The sequence below is a fragment of the Eptesicus fuscus genome, chromosome 22, assembly GCF_027574615.1.
Source record: "Eptesicus fuscus isolate TK198812 chromosome 22, DD_ASM_mEF_20220401, whole genome shotgun sequence".
NCBI lineage: Eukaryota > Metazoa > Chordata > Mammalia > Chiroptera > Vespertilionidae > Eptesicus > Eptesicus fuscus.
This window is the reverse complement of record NC_072494.1, coordinates 41284258-41300358: the sequence shown is the minus strand read 5'-3', so window position 1 is coordinate 41300358 and position 16101 is coordinate 41284258. Positions and strand designations below refer to the sequence as shown.

The 16101-nt window shown below is 53.5% G+C and overlaps 2 protein-coding genes across 2 annotated transcripts in view; one reads left to right on the top strand and one right to left on the bottom strand.

Moving 5' to 3' along the window:
• Window positions 1-2298, top strand: part of POU2F1 (POU class 2 homeobox 1) — a 117988-nt gene extending 115690 nt beyond the window's left edge. Inside the window, exon 16 of the mRNA XM_054712026.1 lies at window positions 1740-2298. Within this exon, the coding sequence (XP_054568001.1) occupies window positions 1740-2050 (311 nt within the window). The 3' untranslated portion in view covers window positions 2051-2298. The remainder of the gene's footprint in view (window positions 1-1739) is intronic.
• Window positions 2299-14408: 12110 nt separating this feature from the next.
• The window catches only part of CD247 (CD247 molecule), a 65869-nt gene continuing 64176 nt past the window's right edge, over window positions 14409-16101 (bottom strand). The window contains exon 8 of the mRNA XM_008153171.3: window positions 14409-15356. Coding sequence (XP_008151393.1) covers window positions 15291-15356 — 66 coding nt within the window. The 3' untranslated portion in view covers window positions 14409-15290. The remainder of the gene's footprint in view (window positions 15357-16101) is intronic.

Here is a 16101-nt window from a genome sequence, read left to right as displayed (position 1 = left end):
CACCTTGCTGGGGCTGCCCTTTGTTGTCCCCATCCTTGTCTTTCCCAGGGCCAGTGGGTCCCTTTGACCTTCGCGTGCTACCCAGTCTCAGGTGTGTCTGAATCCTGAAGGGTTTACCGAAGGGTGTGCCTTGTGTGGCTTCGGCTTCTCTGAAGTTGCTTGAGAGACATCCCTGTATAATCAAAGGATGTTTTTTTCTTACAATTAAAATAGTTTGTGCTTAAGTGAGAGTTCTGGGGGCCAAAAATAAGCTCTTAGCCACTTGGGTAAAGGTGCTATCAGGCGGGTGATATTCCTCCAGTGTATGTACCACAGAAAACACTGGTCACCGACAAGTCCCAGACATGGGCTGGACTGCCTGGCCTCCCCCTGACCTTCGCGCTGTGCAAAATCGGTGGTTAGCTCTGTGAAGCTTTTGTTAGCCAAGGACTCCTTTTTGGAATAAGACTGTGAGAAGCCACTTTCTCGGCAGCAGGTGTCTTCGGCTGGTAGTGATGCTCCAGAGGCGAAGTGCTTCTCTGGACACTGCAGGCGGGAGCAGACCTCTCTGGGGAGATCTAGAACAGGTCCACGGCCCTCCGCCTGGAATCTCAGAAAACTTCAAGCCACACCGGTGCCCCGTGTGTGCTCATTGTGTGATGGTGTCCAAGTCAGGGACGACGCCGCAGTCCCTCCAGCTCTCTTTACATGTTACATGAGAAATCTACCGAAGTCTTAGAGCCTAGAGAATCCTTCTCATCTGCATGGGGTTTTATGGGTCAGGGAGATACTGGGGGTTGTCAGATAACGAAAATTTAATAAGTGAGAATGCCCACTTGTTTTTTTAAATTTATTTCAGAGAGGGGGAGAGAGAGAGAGAAACATCAGTGATGAGAGAGAATCACTGATCAACTGCCTCCTGCACACCCCACACTGGGGATTGAGCTGCAACCCGGGCATGTGCCCTGACCTCCTGGTTCACATGTCGACGCTCAACGACTGAGCCATGCCAGCCGATGCCCACTTATTTTAAAGAAAATCTTGCTGATGCCTTCATCACAGAAAGTTCTCGTGTGCTAGAGCGAGTCCTGATCCACGATGGCCCACGTGGGCATCCCCACATCTCTGCTCCCTCCTGTAACGCCCACCATGCCCCGCACAAGTTAGGAGGGGCACACTTGGTCACACCTTACACTTTACTTGGTAATTTATTTTAGAACAAAAGCCTTTTGAAAGATGGCTTTTCATCTTGTGTATCAAGCCATAAAGTGGTTAGATTTTTCATAGCCAGCAGATTAGTAAGAGCTGCCTATATTTCAGTGCTGTGATCGCTGGAGCTAGTTTGTCATTTGAAGGGAGTAGTTTGACATTGGCGATCTTTATTAGAAACAGTCGCTGGATTTACCTAATGAGGTCGGTGGGCACTGAAGTCAGGCGGAGCTCCAGTGCAGATGCGGCTTTGGTGGGTCAGACAGGCCTTACGCCCCTCCGCCCTGCTCATGCTCACTAGATCGTTCAGTCCTTTAGGTCAGCGGTCACTAACCGGTGAGGTCCGAAAGGTTGGTGACCGCTGCTTTAGGTCCTTCAAAATCATAACAAAACTTCCGGTGGGACGAGATGGCTCTCTGATTAAGAAAAACAGTCAGCGAAGGGCCAGGCTCTGTAGCTGGTTGTGGGAGATTGGAGTCATTTGTGGTCCGTGGCTTCTCCGGGATGGTATTAACGGTCTCCTCCCACCTGTCTTGGGGGTTTGTCCGTAGCTCTTGCTTCTAGTGGCTCTCTTCCAATAACATCACTGGATGCAACTGGGAACCTGGTCTTTGCCAATGCGGGAGGAGCCCCCAACATCGTGACCGCCCCTCTGTTCCTGAACCCCCAGAACCTCTCTCTGCTCACCAGCAACCCGGTTAGCCTGGTCTCTGCCGCCGCAGCCTCCACGGGGAACTCTGGGCCGGTCGCCAGCCTTCACGCCGCCTCCACCTCCGCTGAGTCCGTCCAGAGCGCGCTCTTCACAGCGGCCTCCGCCGGTGGGGCTGCTTCCACCACCACCGCCGCCTCCAAGGCACAGTGAGTGCCGCCGCCTCCCGCCTCCTCCAGCGCGGCCAGCGGGCGGCGCGGGGCCCAGCTCCCTCCGGCTGCGCTGCGCACGGTGTGAGGCCAAGGAGAGGAGAGCAGGGAAGACACGTGCCGGGAAGAAAGGATGGAGACTGGACATCATTTGCCTAATTTTATAATAAAACACTGTCTTTTCAGGATTGCTTCATGGATTGGACAACTTTCTAACCAAAAATTAAAAAAAAAAACAAAAAAAAGCAGAAACAAAAAAATCAAAAACAAACAAAAAATAAGTGAAAGGACTACTTATCATTTCCAGCGGTCACGGTGGCAGTCAAGGTGGGTTACCAATTCTAATATGGGTAGGAAGGGGATTTCTTGTTTGTCTAAAGTCCTTTTTTTCTTAAAAAAATCATTTTTTATGGGTCTGTTGTACAGGCCACTAAGTCATAACAAGGTGTTTATAATCGTATCAATTGTGTTGGGGGTTCCTTTCTTAACTGGTACAATTTAGGCAGGCCCGCGTTACTGTATCTGTTATTGTTGTTGTCATGTTTTATATATATTTGGTTTGGACGTGTCTCGCTCCTGGATCCTGCTTCAGTGAGCTCCCACTGTGGGGAGGGGTCGGGAACTCCCGTCCTTCACTGCGAATGTCCTTGCTGGTTTCCTTACCCTTGACACTCACAGAGGTCCTAGGAAATGGTTTTCTGTTGCCACTTATGCAAGAGGCTCGGTGCAGAAGCTGAGGGCAGCGTGCACAGACGCTCCCACTCCACACGCCCCCGTCAGGTGGTGCCTTGGAGCACTTTGTGTAGGAAGGAATTCCTGCTGGACTGTAGCTCTCACTCCGACCTTGAATGACCCGAGGCTGGGTCCCGGGGTGCACCAGCACCGCTCCTTGCCTCCCACGGGGCCGCACGTGTTGCAGGCGGGACTTGGCTCCAAGAGCAAAGACTACTGCAGACACCTGCCTGGGTGGTTCTCGTGACTCTGATCTCCTGAAAATGCTCCTATTGTTGCTGTGTGTGTGTGTGCTTGTTCCATTGTGCGGAAGGTTTTCATCCGAACTTCCTTCAACTTAGCAAAGAACAAATTTACTTGTTGGGAGTGGGATGTTCCCTCCTGTTCTCCAAAGGAGCCCTGCTAGACTGCTCCCATCGGTGACTGAACTCCAACAGGGGGATGAGGAGAGTCTGAGGTTACACCTTCTCTAGCCACAGACTTCCTCTTCCCCAGGTGGCTCTCACCCGCCACCCTGAGACCGGCCTTGTCCCCTGGTGGAGAAGGCACGCACTAGCTTCGTGGGTCTGGAGAGCCTGAGGACCGAGCAGGACCTGCATGCACCTCACTCAGGTGTCTCCTGGGCTGGTTAGTGATGCTCCTGTGAGGCAGGTCAGGTGGCAGGTGTACTTGGGGAAGGGAGGAGCTTCTAGCATGTGTGCAGTGTTTCTGGACTGTGTAAATGAGCCGAGAAGTAGATGAGGAACGAGGTGACTGGGAAATGGGATCCCCTTTTCGTTATGGTAGTATCTGTACCAAAACCCCTGGACTGATCCCTGCAAGTGCGCTCCTGCGCCCGCCCGTCTGACTGAGGGCGAGGGCCGGCCGCTGTCCCCGGTGCTTGCTGAGCTTGCCTGTCCCAGCTGCACTTTCCCCTTCCGAGCTTCGGGCTGAGGGCTTACAAGTCATTTTCGTTGCTCGGCTGGTGTTGGAGGGAGCTTGGTTCTGTGCACTTACGTCTCCGCGGCTTTGGGAAAGGTCGTGCATTTCTGTGTGTGATCGTCCAAGTGGGAGACAGGCACATTGATGTTAAAAGGCCAGAAACATTTTCGTCCCCTTGTTGATTTTTCTTTTGTTCCATCTGTCTTCCTGTTTTATTTCACAAAGTATTTAATTCCCACCCTTCCCCTTCCCTAAAATCCCTCCAAAATCAGTGAACTGCAAGCAGGGAAACTAACAAATGTCCACCCACCTTTTTTATGTGTGGTGTGTTTTTTTTTAATGTTGTTTTTTTTTAACTAAGCTTGAACCAAAGTCAATTTTTAGCAAGCTGCTGTACTAAAGGACTAGTTTATATCGTGCGGTTCAGACACATTGAGGAGTTAGATGCTACTGACAATTTCTTTTTCATTGTCTTTAATAATTTTATATAAAAGTTGCTGCTTCTTTTAATCTTTTATGTTGGTAAATTGTACTATCCTCTGGGCAGACATGAACTTGATTATTAACTAGTTTATTTAGTTTGGTGTGTAAATAGAATGGCAGTGTCGGTGACTAACTTTTCTCTCTCTGCCCCTCAAGTTCTCTGATGTAGTTAAATTTAGTCTTTTATCCTGACTTGATATCTCTAACTTTAGTCTGTGCTAATGATTGTAGGACTATCAATAATACTGCAGCTGCCATGGGGATGGGTTGTGCCCTTGGGAGTGGCTGGTTCCAGGCAAGATTCAGGGAAGGGAATGCTGATACCCACCATACTGGGTTAGAGGCTATAGCATTAATTTCCCAAAATGACTACCAAAGGAAGTGTCACGTCTCAAGGAACCCAAGCCCAGTGGCTAACAGCAAGGGCCAGGACAGACTGGGTTTGTTTGTTTCCTGTGTGGCTCCAAAGATGCTCCCTCTCCAGGTAAGACTTTAATATGTAAAAGGATACTAAACGTTCAAGCCAGTGTGATGGTCTTCATTCCCAGCCCTGTCTGTATCCTCTGGTCAGTTTAGGATAAGGGAATTTTGCCTGGGATCACTTTATGATATTAAACCAGCATAAAAACCTGTATTTAAAAGAAATAAATCTTTAGACAAGTAAAAACAAGTTGCGAAATGAAAGGTACATTTATACATGTACGAGAAACACTAAACAGCTTGTTGCTGGGTGGGTAGCTTAACTAGACCCCCTGCCCCATCCCTAGGAACCCCACTGACCATATTGCTTCGTGGCACAGCCTGCAGTCCTTTGTCATCTTTACCGTCTCCAGAAATGCTTTTGAGTTGAGTGAATCTCTGAAGCCGGATACTCAGATGTAGCTGTTCGACTCCTTATGTGGGAGTCTGGAAGCAAGAGGGGCAGTTGATCAAAAAGAGGTGTCGGGTGAGTTCTGCATTTCTAAGAGGAAGGGCCAGACAGGCCATCCCAACTCATTGTGTCAGTCTCTTTTCCCCTTAGTGTTTATGCACGTTTTACTTCATCCCTGAATTTGCTTAACACATTAAACCAAAGACTAATTCTAATGCATCTTAGTGATACTATATTTGCCTGTGGCGATGGGCCCCCCCGAGGGAGTGGTGAATGTAACTGTTGGGACCCTACGCATTGCAAGCGGTGCAGTTTGGTCGTGAACTTGATGTGTGCCCTGTGTAAATCGGGGGACAAAGCAGAAAGACCTAGAAAAGGGCTTCTCACAGGAACCCTGTTGTTGTCCCTGATTGAAGAAGTAGGTTGAGTACTATCTTAGTTTAAATGCTTCTGAAGGTATGGAGGCAGCTCTTTAGAATTATGTAAATGGTGCAGTGCAGTCCATTATGTGATGTCACACCCTTCCTGTATTTATTTGATAAGAAAGATCAATACCGTCCCCATTCACTCAGCTTCTTGTCAGAGAGATGGGACCACAGGACCCTGGCTGCTGTTCTGTGTAGGACCACAACTGTTTGTACTTCATGGTAGATTATTAGAAAGAATTTTTTTTTAGAAAGGAAAATAAGATTAGTTAAAAGGCTTTTAGTGAGATTTTTTTTTAAAAAACCATTTGTTCCACATAATTCTTCATTGTTGGGGGGAAAAGCACAATTATACCTCTTTTTTTATTTTTAATGTTATTTTGTCCTATTATCCTTCATTTATATGCAAAAGTAGGGGAACCTTGTCTACGTTATCCAGAAGCACAGATATTTGCTTGACACAATATTTAAATTCAGCCCAATCTTTAACATTAAATTTTCTATTTAAATTACTACATTTGCAAATATGGGAAATTAATGTCAACTTTTAACATTATAAATCCTAATAGTGAACATTGCCATTAGTGTGTACTAAACATGTGGCTTACAGAAGACACTCATTGTAGTTCATAGTCTAAAGTTGTTCCCAAGCCACGTCCTCCTCACAAAACTTCCTTTACGGGGGAAAAAGTAAAATCGGAGAGATAGGAAGAAAAAGAGCAGTGTTGACAGGAGCGGCAGGGCCGGGGCGCCTGGCTGGGGCGAGCAGCAGGGGCCCGGCACCCCCAGAGCCACTTCTGAGCCTTCAGTTACAGAAGAGCCGAGCAGCTCATTTTGAGAGTTTGGTCAAATGCTTTCTCAGAAATCAGCATCAAACACTGATGAATTTAAAATTCTGTTTTTCAAACCATGTTTATTAGAGCTGAAAACTTTAAAAGACCAAAGATCTGGAATTTAAACTTATTCCAGTGGGAGTGAATTGACGGGTTAATTTGATCACGAGCATTTATGAGTCACTTTTGTGCACGTGTGTGACAAGCGTTCCGTGTGTGGCCTCTTTGAGTAATGCTGGCCCTGGCCTTTTGTGGGGTCATTTTCAATCTGAGACATTTTGAGGACAACACTATGAAGTGGTAAATCTTCCTTAGCAGCCCCTGCCTTTGGAGAAGGAGGAAACCCTCCTTGAACCAGGAATCGCTAAGGCAGCTTTACGGAGGTGGCGTGCACACGTGGGCTTGGACAGAGCAGGCGCGTGACTGCGATCCTGGGCAAGGCTGAGGCAGGTCCCGTTCTGCCTCATTCTTCCTTAATCCAGAGAGATTAGATGGGACGCCGAGACTCCCAGTGAGATGGTGGAAGGGTCTCAGAGGGCAGGGTGTTTTCTGAGTTGTTCAGATGTCCACGTGGTCCGTGAGCTGCTGCTGCTCCGACCACCCTTACAGTGAGCAGCGCCGTCCTGACTCTGCCTCTCGGCCTTGGCCAAACGCAGGAGCCGCGGGTGCCGCTGTGGGTCTGGAACCTGGATCTCCTTTGCTCCCTTCCTTCTCCCTTTGAATGGCGACACCTTAGTCCGTGAGGGTAATGCTGGAGGGTAACGGTGGCTACTGGCCCCTTCATGAAATACCTCAGTGTAGTTTAGCATTGTTGCAGAACTGGTTTTAAACTAAAAACCAAATAAATAAAAAGAAAAAACTTTATAAATATGGAAATAATTCTAGCTGTAGCATTTAGTTAACTGATGTTTATTAAGATTGATAAACATGATTAATGCTGTATGTATTGGGATCCTGTTTATAGGTTACAGTTTATGGGGTTCAAGGGGGGTGGGGTGGGGGATGAGGAGAAGGTGACTGTGTTAGAAGGAATCGTTGCTCGTGTGTGTTTGGTTTCCCTTCTCTCTCTCTTACCAAAGGAGACTTGATTGTCCCTGTGACTGGGCTTGGGGTTTGTTGGCCTCTCTGTGGTCTGACCTGCTGGGCAGTGTGTGGGGCATGCAGGTGACACATGGGTTCAGCGACCCTTGGGCATTGACATCCCTTGCTAAGGCTGCCTGTGCCCCCAGATCAACCCTGCCAGCCTCTCCCAACGGCTCTTACCTCTGTGCGTAGGCGAAGGATGACTGTGGGATGCCGGGTAGAGAGGTGGCAGAAGTGCCCTGTCCACGTTGAGAGCAGAGCAGAATGAGTGCGTGGGCCTGGTGAACGGCTCTTCCTGTCACCTGGGTCATGTAGGACGTGCTGGTAGCACACACTCTCGGACCAAGGTGACTTCTGTCCAGACCAAAAATGCAAAAGAAGGAAAACCAAACCAAGAAGTTGACAGCCGTCCTGCTTGCCTCACACCTCGGTGACGTGTGACCTCTGGGGATTGGTTGGCTGGTGAGACTGAGGAGGGTGTTGTTCTTGGGGGCACGTTTGGGGAAAAGGACGCGCCTTTCTGCCCGTACTGTGGGACCGACTTTCTTGGCCCCCCTGAGTCCAGAATAGGCACTTCGCCAGAAAGGCTGTTTTTAAAGGAATGCCTGTCTCATGGAACTTCAGTGGGATCTGGTTTGGATACCAAAGACACTGTTCCGTCCTTGCTTATCCTGTTTCAGCCGGCAGAGGGAATAGGAACAAAAAGCTGAAATTTGGGAAAGCTTCCCCTCCGTCCTCTCCCTCCCGCTTCCTAAGGAGGCCTGTTGGTCGCCCTGGCTTTGGAAGAGACTCCTTTAGTCCCACTCACTGGTCTGTAGGACGGATGGGCCACTCAGTGTCGCTGTGACATTCTTGGACTCGCTGGGGGCTTGGGGTGGGAGGAAGGGGGCAGGGTCCTTTCTTCCCCTTCATGTAACACGTGTAGAGCCAGTGCAGCTGAGTTCAGGTGAGTGAGGTGTGCTGTCACTGTCCCGCCACTTGTAGGAGAGAAGCGTTTTCAGGAGCAGGTGACGTGGAGAAGCGAGACCTTCCTTGAAGCTCTGCCCATGGCGCCGTGTCGTTCAAGGTGTCCGTACACGTGAGCTCCCGGGCGTTGAGGAGCTCGTTGTTTGGGGTATTGATGACCCAGAAAGGGAGGGAGGGCAAGAAATGTATTGCTCTCTCAATATTGCATCAGAAACTGGGCTTGTGGCAGCTGTGCTGACAGGATGTGACCGTGTCAGCCGTGGCTTCAGGGCGCTAGATGGCAGGGCCTGGGCGCTGAAGGGAGAGCACTCGAAGCAGAGGCTGTGGGATCAAGGGTTATGGACACCACTTTGAGTGCAGAATGGGACTCCCCGGGGCGGGCAGGGTCCCTGGGTCTGCCCACTCTGCCAGGGCTCCGTCACCATCCGATAGGTCAGACCCCAAAACTAGTTTCCTGTAGAAAACATTGTGGTCTGCTGCAAAGCCCCCTGGATTTTCTTAGTTCCTTGCTCATTGCTGTGCTCATGGCCACTCAGCAGCCGAAGGCTTCCTTCAGACCCTGCAGGCAGCTGGCTGGACACAGTGCTGTTTAATGAGGCTTCCAGATGCTTCTGTACAGTCGGGCCTCCCAGGAGGGAAGGACAGAGCCAGGCAGAGACACGCCCTGTGCTCCCACCTATCTCAGTGGGAGCTGCGGGCAGGAAATGAGTGCACTTTCAGAAGCTCCCGACAGCGCTAGCCAGGTCAGTGACCTGCTCAGGCCTAGTGGGGCGCCCCGTGCCCGCCCGTTGTGTGAGCATGAGGCCTGCAGCCGTATTGGAACTGGCCTTTTTGCAATATACACCTGTCCCGAGGCCAGGTCGGGGAGACAGGCGGGCTTCCAGCTTCTGACCTCTGCTCGAGCGGGCCTGTGCGCACCGCTGGCGGAAGAGGCCCGCTCTCTGCGGAGACGCCTCCTCCCACCGCAGGTCCTCGGCCTGTCCCTTCCTCTGGTGGCAACAGAGGCTAGGCGACTGAGCATGGGCCTCTCCCGCCGCAGCCAGGGCGTCGTATACCTCATTCTAACTCGTGACTGAGTAACTTGCTTTAACTTCCTCTAAACCTTACAGAGTTGCCAAGTCTGCCCTCCCTCCCGTGAGTCATGCCGAGCTCTGGCCTATAGCATCGCAGGATCTGGGGCCGGGGTGGGCCCACCTAGCGCCTCTGAATGTCGCTGCTTGAAAGCTACTGCAAGTGAGGGCAAATTGCAATCTTCTGTTTCTTTTGTTGCAAGAGGTCTTCACAAGTCAGGGGCCCACTCCCCCCACCTGCCTGTAGGGGCTGGACAGCTGTCAGCCCCTACCCCACCTTTCCGACTGCTGGCCACACGCCAACCCTGTCCTTGCCTTTCCCTGGCGGCAGGAGGCCACCCCTTCCCTCCAGGCCTCGGGCTCCGCTGGCTTCCGGGACTTTGGGTGGAAGGGAAAACACCAAAGAGGCCCCTTTGCGCTGACTGCTGCACACACATTTCACTTTTGTTCTTTGACATGACCAAAAAAATCCAGATATTTAAGTTATTATTATTATTATTAGTTGACAATCTTATGTCCCATGTCCCGTGGGCTCTCAGAAGCCGCACCCCAGCCCGTTTCCTTTTCTTTGAATGTAGTTCCAGCCTTGGTCCCCACTCCGCCCGGAAGCTCCGCCAGGTCTTCCTCTGTGATACGCCAGGGAGGGTGGTTTCTTTGTTTGGTTTTGTTTTGCTTTTTAAATTTCCAACCAAAACCAAAGATTTCTTAATGATTGTATAAACTCAAAACAAACAAAAAAACCAAAGAAAAGGGCAGTCTTCAGCGTCGATCCAGTCTGTGGCGTCCTGGCTGGCGCAGAGCACGGCCGGCAGGTGGGGCTCTGGCCTTGGAAGGGCAGGCGCGTGCCTTCCGCATGGGCGTGCCCACGGGCGCACTCGGCCTGGAGCTCTGGCCCTGCCGACTTGTGAACATGCCGTGGAGCACAGTGGCGTTTCAGATTCTTCAGAAAAGCAGACAAAACCCATCGCCACGATAATCCGCCCACAACGCCACGGTCACGGCCAGGCAGGGCTGAGCCCAGGACGAGGAGGGGGGTTGCTGCTGGCCCAGGACTCCACAGAGTGGGGAGGCTGAAGACACTGGCGCAGGACTGGCCGCTCTGCTGGGTGCTAACCTCCGGGCTGGCGCTGAGCACGCCCAGGGCCCTTCGGAGCCTTCTTTCTCTTTCTCTTTCCTGGGACTGCGCGGAAGCGGCTGTCCCCTCGCGGGAGCGTGCAGAGCGCTTGTGGACCTTTCATTCCCCACTGTGGCCGTCTCCTTCCTGCGGCGCGCTGCGCAACTATGCATCGTGTTTCACACCTGTGCTAGGTAGATGCCTGTGACTTTTTAACTGGGGGGCGGGGGTTGCAAATGAAGGAACTTTTTACACGGATCTTTTTAATCTCAGCTTGGGGGGGAGGGGGGTTCTAGGGTCATACAAGCTCTATCCCAAAGCAAAACCCAAATGTTAGTAATCTTAGGCTGACGCAGATACCAAAGAGAATCCCGCCCTGCACCACAGACTGCGGAGTGCGCGCACCGCACCTGCATTCGTCTAACCTCAGCAGTTCCAAAGCGTAGATGTATATTTTGGTATATTTCTGGGATATTAAAAAAAATGTTGTTTAACTTCTCGTTTGTTTCCGTGTAAAGTCATAGCATGAAAATAACTGAACTGTCCTATTCTTAGTAGTTTGAAATAATAGTATTTTTGTATGTTTGGGTGTGTCTATGTATGTATTGACATAACAGTTTTCACTGCCTCGGAGTTCCTAATAAAAAAGTGAAACGCTCTGGTGTACATGCTGTCCAATAGTGAGCGTCCACCGTTCAGTTTGGAGTGCTTATCGCTGATGACCCACCCACTGGGGCTTTGTTTTCTTTTAAAGAGACAGCGATCGTGTTTTTCTAAAGATATTTTCTTTCTCTCTGTCTTTAACTCCCTCACCTTGTTGTTTCTTTTCTTTTTTTTTTTTTTTTAATATTGATTCAGGGGTGTTTTTCCACTGTTGTCAAGGGAGGGACACGAGGGGAAGTTGGCCCCTTGGCCTCCCATACATTTTTGTTTATGTGCCTAACTTTACAATGTGAGTTTGAGTTCTCTTTTGTGGAAACTTAAGATGTGGTGTATGATTCTTTCCAACATGGTCCAGCAGCTCTAGCGAGGCAGTGACCACTCCTGGGGAGTCGACGGGACCCTTCCCCATTTCTCCTGGTGGCTTTGCGATCTGGGTGGCTATTGTGTAGCCCTACTGCCCCAGACGCCTGGGTAGCCAGCCCTCCTTCCCTCCCCCCGAGGAATATTTCATAAGAATCAGCTGATAACATGGCATGGGGACCTTGTTTTCTGGGCCCCCAGGAAACAAGCGACTTTGCATTTGGGGGGATTCGCTGATGCCTCCCGAGGCCTGAGGAGTCAGGGGCCATAAGTGGTGCTGTCTCCTTAAAAGTGCCCTTCCTGTGACCCCTCCTGGGCCGCCCACGGGCTGTGGGCTTGGGAGAGGCTGTGTGGGCGGCTGAATCAGAAGGAAATGCTAGGTTTTGTGTAGATGCATTTGTCTGCTGTAACTTTTTATATATATATTAAACTTAACTGTAACTGTACAGTTCATTTCTGTTGTAAAACATCATTAAACCATTTTTCCAAGTGTTTTCGCATTGTCTGAGTTTCTCTGATGGGGTCGTGTGCTTCACACAAATGCTCACCCAGACGGCTCACAGCCCTGCCCGTCACCCCGAGCAGGTGCCAGGCACAGGGTCTGCCCGCCTCCTGGCCAGGCCCCGGGGGTTAGCAGGCGGGCGTCGGCCGCAGTGGACTCCAGACTTCGGGGCTCGCTGCCATCAAACACGCAGGCTCCTCAAAGACTCCCGTTTCACTGTGGACTGGACTGCAGAGCTGACACTGAACTTGACTTTTCCAGATTTATCGTCTAAACTGCCCTGCACACACGTCCCCTGGGGCCCCTCGGGAGGAAGCCAATCCTGACTCGGGCCCTGCTCTCCTGTCAGAGGCGCCCCTTCTCCCTGAAAGGAAACCTTGAACCTGAACGCGATTTCTTTTGGGGAAACCAGCTCACTGAGGAGCTCGGGGCGGGCTGCTGCCTGTGCAGGTGCCACGGCTGGCGTGGCCTGTGCTGCCCTGCGTGGGGGTGGAAGGAGCTGTGCCTCCCACGGGCTGCCATCCTGTGAGGCCCAGTGAGGAGGGGTGGCCTCGGCCTGCTCCTGCTCACAGCTGCGCAGGCTTCTCCTCCCGCTTCTTGCATTTAAGTTGGTAAAGTTATTTCCTTAAAACAATTTCACCTTTTTAACAGGAATCCCATTTGGCAGAGACAGTGGTGTGCTCACCAGCGTGAGAAAGACCTTAGAAGACAAAGCCCACTGCTCAGCCCGAGGGGGTGAGGAAAAAGGGCAGGTTCCACTCTGTTTCCCTGTCCTTTGTAGAAGGTGGGTGTGGCCCCGGCCAGGTTCCAGTGGTTAGATCCTGGGCTGGTGCACCGAAGGGGCATGGGTTCAACTCATCAAGGGCACACACCTGAGCTGCAGGCTTGATCCCTAGCCCTGGTTGGGGCGCTTGCAGGAGGCGACCAATCAATGTCTTCCTCTCTCCCTTCCACTCTCTCTAAAAATCAATGGGAAGAAAATCCTCAGGTGAGGATTAACAAAAATAAATCAGGTGGGTATGTTCTAACCCACTTCGAGTGGCATGAGGGACTCACCAGTGAGAGCTGAATATTCTGTTGTCACCTTTTTTCTCCAGCAGCTCAGTCCTCCCAGCCCGCGCTGTGTGGTCATCCTGCACGCGCTCACACACACACACACACACACACACACCCGGGATGTCAGCCCCAGAGCTCACTGCCAGCTCGCTCCTTGCCTCCACTCAAATTCTTGATGCAATGGGTCAAACGCTTGTGTCAAGCCAGCCATGGGTCACATAACTCAGCCCACCTTGACCCTAGGTGTGGGGTGTGTCCACTCGCTTTGGTAGATGACCAGCGTCAGCCTCTGAAAGGCGGGTGAGCGGAAGTTGCAGCAGCGGCCAAGCTTGAGTGGCGGCAAAGGCAGCGAAGTGAGGCTGGGGTCTTCCCGGCCCCGGCCTGGTGCCACCACAGGCGGACCGTCTGGCCCGCGGGGCGTTCCCTCCACATCCAGGCTCCTCCGTCCTCGCTGGCTGGCCGCACGCCTGCCCGTGCCCATGCCCTGACCCTGCAGAGCGTACTACGTCCTTTCAGACGATGTGGCTGAAACCGGGGGCCAAACGTGAAGTCCCCACCTGGGATGACTCCATGCTCTTTTCTCCTCCCCGGTACCTGCCACCCTCTGGGCATGGAGTGGCTGCTGCTGGCGTGTTGGCCGCAGGGAGTTGGGTTCCCCGGCATCCAGGTGAGGGGCAGAGCACCTTCTCCGTGTGCCGTGCTGAGCAGCGTGTCCTGGCAGAGGTGCCTGGCATTCCTGTCTGAGTCCCTGATGCTCTGGCTTTAACAGCTGTGGCCCGAACTTCTCTTTTGAACAAGTGAAGGCATTGATTCCAGAGCCTTTACCCTTAGAAGTCGGTGGATTGATATTTCCAGTCACCTTTTGTGAGGGAGATTGACATCGAGTCCTCTGTCGTCCTCCATCCTCCCCAAACCCCGTGTCATCAGTACTAACTGGTCCCAGACTCCCTCTGCTGCACATGCTGCCGGTCCCAGTGCCGGAGGGGAGGGCCGAGGGCGGGGGCTCTCCTGCTCACCTCCCACACCATGGTCAGAGCCACGCTGAGCCCTGCCCGCCAGGCCCTTCCCTTCACCCTCTGTCCCCACGCCGCCCGCCCCCCTGCATGTCCCCTCACACTGCACGCGTGCTCAGGCCCCTCCCACCACAGCCTTCCTGGCCCTGGGGCACCCATGCTCCCTGCTCGCTTGGAGGGCGGCAGGCTGGTTCCTGAGACTAAATGCCCATCAAGGACCTGGATGTTGAAATAAAGCTCCGCCTAAAGCAGTGTTTTCACTGAAGCGTTTATTATGCAAAGAGCAAGGCTTTAGCAAACCAGCATGAAGGAAGCCCAGCGGGGAGAGGCTCCTTCCAGGCCCCTGTCCTCTGGGCTCTGCAGGCCCGGTGGCCGGGGTCTTCCTGCGAGGCCTTCACGTGGCGGGTTTGTCCTGAACTCAGTGTGACGTGAGCAAGTGCCAGGGAGCCATGGCCTTGCCCAGCTCGGGCGCCCGCCTCGGTTCACTGCTTTATACCAGTTTGCTCACCACACGCCTCCCTGTAAGGATGTGGGCTCTCGGAGGCACAGGCGTGTCCATCTCTCAGGCCCAGTGTCTGGCACCCGGACACCGTGGAAAGGGATGCCGGCCGCGGGAGGCCTGTGCTCCGGGCTCTGGAGCCTTCCAGGCAGCTCCGACCCAGCCCCCCACTGCGCCTCCGTCCGCAGGGGCTCTGCCGGGACCTTCCCCGGCCCAGTGACGAGCTACCGAGCAGCGAGGGGACGGTTGACAACAGAAGCCAAATCTACAGCAGGAGCCAAGCCGCTCAGGTGCCCACAGCACAGACTACCCGACGGTGCTGGCGTGTGGGGCTCCTTTGGGACTTTACAAAACAGACTGAACAGCTTGGCTGTGAGGAGTGTGCTGCCCCAGGTACAGCCACGGCGCCCGGGCCTGGGCCCCTGGCGGACAGGAGCCGAGGACTGGACAGGCCCCGGGACGCACACCCTCACGTGAAGGTGACGCTGAGTGGAGGTTGGGGACGGGAGGGGACCAAATGTGACCACATGGAGCGTCCCGTGTGACAGAGGACTTGGGGGGACAGGAGCGAACTGGGCTGTACATGCTTTTTCCTGGGTCGTTTACAATCTGGGCGTCTGTGGGTCTCCCTGTGGGTGGTGGGTCCCGAGCTGCTAGCGAGGGGGCAGCGTCTGCATGTGGAGGGCGTCATAGGTGTCTTTGGTGGCCGCACTGAGCCCCTGGTGAAGGGAGAAGGAAAAGACGGGGTCAGGAGCCGCCCCTGCCACGGGAGCCCAAGCGGAGTGCGCAGCACGGCCTGTGCCCGCCCCCAGAGGCCCGGGAACCGCCCCTCACGCCCGCGGGAGATGGTTCTGTCCCTGCGGGTGTGGCCGGGGCTCCTTTCCTGAAGCTCTCGCTGCCCCCGGGCGCTGGGCCCGGCAGCTCTGCGTCCGGCCAGCCTCCTGTCCTCACGGCCTGTCTCAGGGGAACAGCTCTCCCCGCCACGCCACGCTGCCCACCCTCCCTCCGGGCCTGGGGGCATCACCTGGACTCCCGGGCAGGTGGAGTGAGTGGAGGGAGGAGCCGGAGCGGCCAGGCAGCCGGCCGGCCGGGAGGCCCTGGCTTGGCACACTTATCCCCTGATTCCATAGCCAGGCTGCTGACTGCAACACTTCCTTTTCAGACTTGTGACTTCCCTTGATATGGCCCCTCAGTCTCCCACCTTCCTGCCATCTCACTAGGTGTGCGAGCGAGGCGGCCGAGGCTGCTGCGGGGCCCGGGCGTGGAGGAGCGGCCCCGGCTGAGGGTCCTGGGGCACAGCCCGCGGCTCAGCTGCTCCTGTGCGGGCACCAGTGCCCGGGACGCGCCTGTCATGTGCCTGATGACTAGCCCAGCCCCGCGGCAGGCCTGCCGGCCCGAGGGTGCCCTGGGCTCGCCCTGCCCGGGTGTTGGCAAGAGCACAGGAGCCCGATGGGCCTCTGGTGA